The 3802-nt window shown below is 49.0% G+C and overlaps 1 protein-coding gene across 1 annotated transcript; it reads right to left on the bottom strand.

Annotated features, from left to right (window-relative positions):
- Positions 1-79: 79 nt before the first annotated feature.
- Positions 80-2757, bottom strand: F4813DRAFT_394527 (uncharacterized protein; the record flags this gene model as incomplete). Its single annotated transcript, XM_049247578.1, has 2 exons — positions 80-274; positions 328-2757. The coding sequence occupies 2 exons, from the start codon at positions 2755-2757 to the stop codon at positions 80-82; spliced, it is 2625 nt and encodes an 874-aa protein (XP_049094539.1).
- Positions 2758-3802: the final 1045 nt, after the last annotated feature.

Below are 3802 nucleotides of genomic sequence, written 5' to 3'. Positions count from 1 at the left end.
TAGGAAGAAGAAGAAAATAGAAAGAGTGCCGTGTGCTTCGTGGAGACCTGCACGTTCAAGAGACGTGAGGCGCAGAATCTCAAGCGGCGGCCGTCATGGACAACCGGTTCTTCTTAGGGGCCTTGGCGTTCTTAGCAGCCGCCGCCTTCTTGGAGTCGTCCTCCACGGCCTTCTGCGAGAAGTCTTTCCACTTCCTCCAGCCGTCAAAGTCGATTAGAGCCTGCATGCAACCCCATTCCATCACCTTCCGCTCGAGCCAGACAAAGTTGACGGGCTAGAAAGTTATGTGTCAGTAGAGCTCACACCTCAGGTTCAGAACTTGCTTACCTTGGTTAGGAAATCGTTGCAACCGGCAGCCAAGGCCTCGTGCCTATCGCTCTGTAAGGAGCTAGCCGTGAGAGCGACGATGATGACGGGACTTTTAAACATCTCCGTGTTGACGAGCTTATCTTCCTCCGCAGGTTCTGCCTTGATCTCGTCCGGGGGGCTGCTGGCGGACGAGGAGAACACGCCGATTGAGTTGACTTTCTCTATCCTCCTAATCTCACGGGTGGCCTCGAGACCGCTCATGACGGGTAATTGGATATCCATCAGAACCAAATGAAACCCGCCGGCGCGCCACTTATTCACTGCCTCTCTACCGTTCATGGCTGTCTGCCACCTGACTTTTAATCGCTTAACGAAGGCTTCTAGCAGCTTTAGATTGATGATATTGTCTTCGACAATGAGGACGTTGATGGGAGGGACGCCGCCATTCAGCATGCCCGGTGGTAGTAAGGGGTGTTCGATAGGTTTCTTCTTCTTGGGCCGGTTAACGAGTCGCGGCGAGGAGACGCGCGGAGGCGGAGGCGGAGTAGCGGTGCGTTCTGGAATTGGTGGAGTCGAGATCGCGGGAGGGACAGGCGGGTGACTGGATTGTTCTGAAGATGCACCTGAATGAGTCCTTGAGCGCGGTTGTCTAGGGTAATTGTGTATACCGATAGGCGGCGCTGCGGGTTGCGAAGCAAGACCGCTCGTAACCGTAGAAACCGGTGATGGAGTGTGCATCCTTTGAATTTTAGGTCTTGAAGCTCCGAGTCGTCTCGTCCCGCCGGGAGACGGCAACGGCGGCAGTTGGCCTCCATTAATAACGGTTAAAGAGGGAGGAAAGTGAAGTTGATGGGCTCCGTTGAGGACTGTTGTCGAGGCGTTATTCGGGTGTTGAGCTGCAGGAGGATAAGGTGGGAAATAATCGGTTGCGGATTCGTGAGGCCGGTCGTCGGCGAAGTATCTAGGATTCGGAGATGCTTTAGGCGTTCGACGGCTTGGTATATCGATTAAGAGGGCGTCGTCGACGGACTGGCCACCGGGATAGTAGGCATCAAGGGTCCTACCCATGGGCTCGTCTGGTTGTAGAGTTCTACTCGTCTGTTGTTCCCTGTCACATATACGAAGCGTTAGGTCCGGGGAGTCGTATTGGCGCCCTAGGGAGTTTGCATATTTTCGCAAGATCATATCGCGAACATCGTCAACTAAATCCTCCTCATTTATAGTGATCAATGTAGGAGAGGCCAGCGGCCTTTTAACCCATACTTTTCTGGTAACCATATTTCCGCTAATGGGTAGAAGTTGATCGACTTCGCCTTGGCCTACTTCGCTGCTGGCATAGCCTATGTTGCCTGTGTTGCCTGTGTTGCCTGTGTGGAGGAGAGTCTTGATCAAGGTAGTTTGGAGGTTCGGGAGAATGCTCTGTCGTCTTGGCGGCCCTGTTGGTCGAGACACGGGTATTGAAGGAGATAGAGCACGGCTGGAAGATATAGGTAGACGAAGATAATCGGTTGTGTTGTTGTCGGTAGTATTGTTTTCGTCGTCGTTATTTTTATTATTGTCGTTGTTATTATCGCGATGTTGAAGTTGGGGTTTTTGATGATGACGATGTTGATGATAATTTTGGTCTATGATGCGTGGCTTAAGTTGCAGAAGGGAGGCGGCGGCAGGGTGTTCATTGATACTCGGCAGCGGTAATGGTGTGGCGGCAGCCGAGATTGTATTATTTAGATCAAGGCTTAAGATGGGCGTAGTGACAGTGGGAATAGGCGTAGGCGTAGGCGCTGGCGCTGGCGCTGGCGCTGAATCGATTGTAGAAATTTGCAGATCCTTGCCAGTCTTAGATGTGATAGAAGAAGATGGGGTCAGGTTGTTCGAGTTGTTAACATTAACACTCAAATCCTCATGCGCATTCGCACTCACACCCATATCCACATCTACATCCACATCCACATCCACATCTACATCCACAGCCACAGTTTTGAGAGCTTTATGAGTGTTATTCATATTAGAGTTGTCGACTAGGTTTAGTTGCTTCTCTAGCTCTGGTGGAACCGTCTCAGCTTCATCCCGATTTTGATCTCGGCCTCGGTCTTGGTTTCGGTCTTGGTCTTGGGTTTGGGCTGGGACTTGACTCGGAATTGGAACCGGAGCTGTGATTGGGGCCGGGACTGACACTGGGACTAAAACACCAACATCAACATCAACACCAAACCCATTTCCTATCCTCTTCGGTGGACTATCGTTAGAACGAATAGAACTATTACTCGGTCTATCGTCGTTGGTAGCAGCCGTACTCAACGAAGCCGCATAGCCCGTAGTGGAAGTTCGCGTACGTGTGCTGCTGGAAGCCCTATCCTGGCCAAGACTCGGCTTGCTCGAACCCAGCGTAGGAGTCGCGCTGTGTCTTCGCAGGAGCTTGGCCTTGATGCGGGCTTTGAAATCACCCATCTGACCTGCTGTTGAATAAATTCATAAGGGGAGGAAATTGAACTTCTTTCTGTCTTTCTTTCTTTCTTCCCTTTTAAAAATATTCCGGGCCGAGTCCACTGGACTCAATTAGTGTGAAAGTATATAAACAACATAAACCAAACGAAGAAAAAAAAAAGTAAAGATAGGAGATGGGACAAGGAGCTTGTTGCAGAGAAGCCCCGTCGGTTTGTGCTGGTTTACACGCCGGGTGGATAAGGCGATATAATGATAGTGATAATAATAAAAATATATAAGCGTATATACATCATATACTGTAGGCACGTTTTTTTTTTTAATACGATCTGGTAGCATGCAGTATGCTATGGCAAAAACAATCTTATTAGCGGGAGGCAAAAAAGGTCTCGCCTGGCATCCATATCGTATGCGCATGCGAAGCTCCCGGGGACCAATACCAAATGTTGCCAACAACTAATAAACCGAACTTAACCTAATAACCTACCTAGGTTACCTTAAATGTATTGGCCTTTAACTGTATTGGAACAGGTACAGTGGTAGGCTGCCCGACAGGATGAGATGGATGGGTGTGACAGGCGGACAGGCGGACAGGCGGCCAGGCTTTTCCCCTCCAAGCCTGTCCAAACCAGTCGCTGTGCTTGTGGGTGTTAATCTCCTTAGGGAATTATGGGAGCTCCTCATGCATAGCGGATCGCGATCGATCATTAATGAGCTAAGCATGGATGGTCGACGCGTCTCGATTCAATCCCAGTTAGGTTGAGTTAGGTTGAGTTACATAGGTCGAGCTAGGTCGAGCCTTTCTCATTACTATGTAACCCAGTGGCCTTCTCAGTGGTCGTAACCATTAGACCTAATATAACCATAGGTGGGATTTTTTAGTCTCGGCTAAGAAGAGAGGTAATGATGTATGTATGTATGCATGTATGTATGCATGTATGTATGTATGTATGTATGTATGTATGTATGTATGTATGTATGTATGTATGTATGTATGTATGTATGTATGTATGTATGTATGTATGTATGTATGTATGTATGTATGTATGTA

The sequence above is a fragment of the Daldinia decipiens genome, assembly GCF_022478715.1.
Source record: "Daldinia decipiens strain CBS 113046 unplaced genomic scaffold F4813scaffold_64, whole genome shotgun sequence".
In the NCBI taxonomy this organism is placed as follows: Eukaryota; Fungi; Ascomycota; class Sordariomycetes; order Xylariales; family Hypoxylaceae; genus Daldinia; species Daldinia decipiens.
The sequence above is the reverse complement of the archived record's forward strand: the minus strand, read 5'-3'. Positions and strand labels throughout refer to the sequence as shown.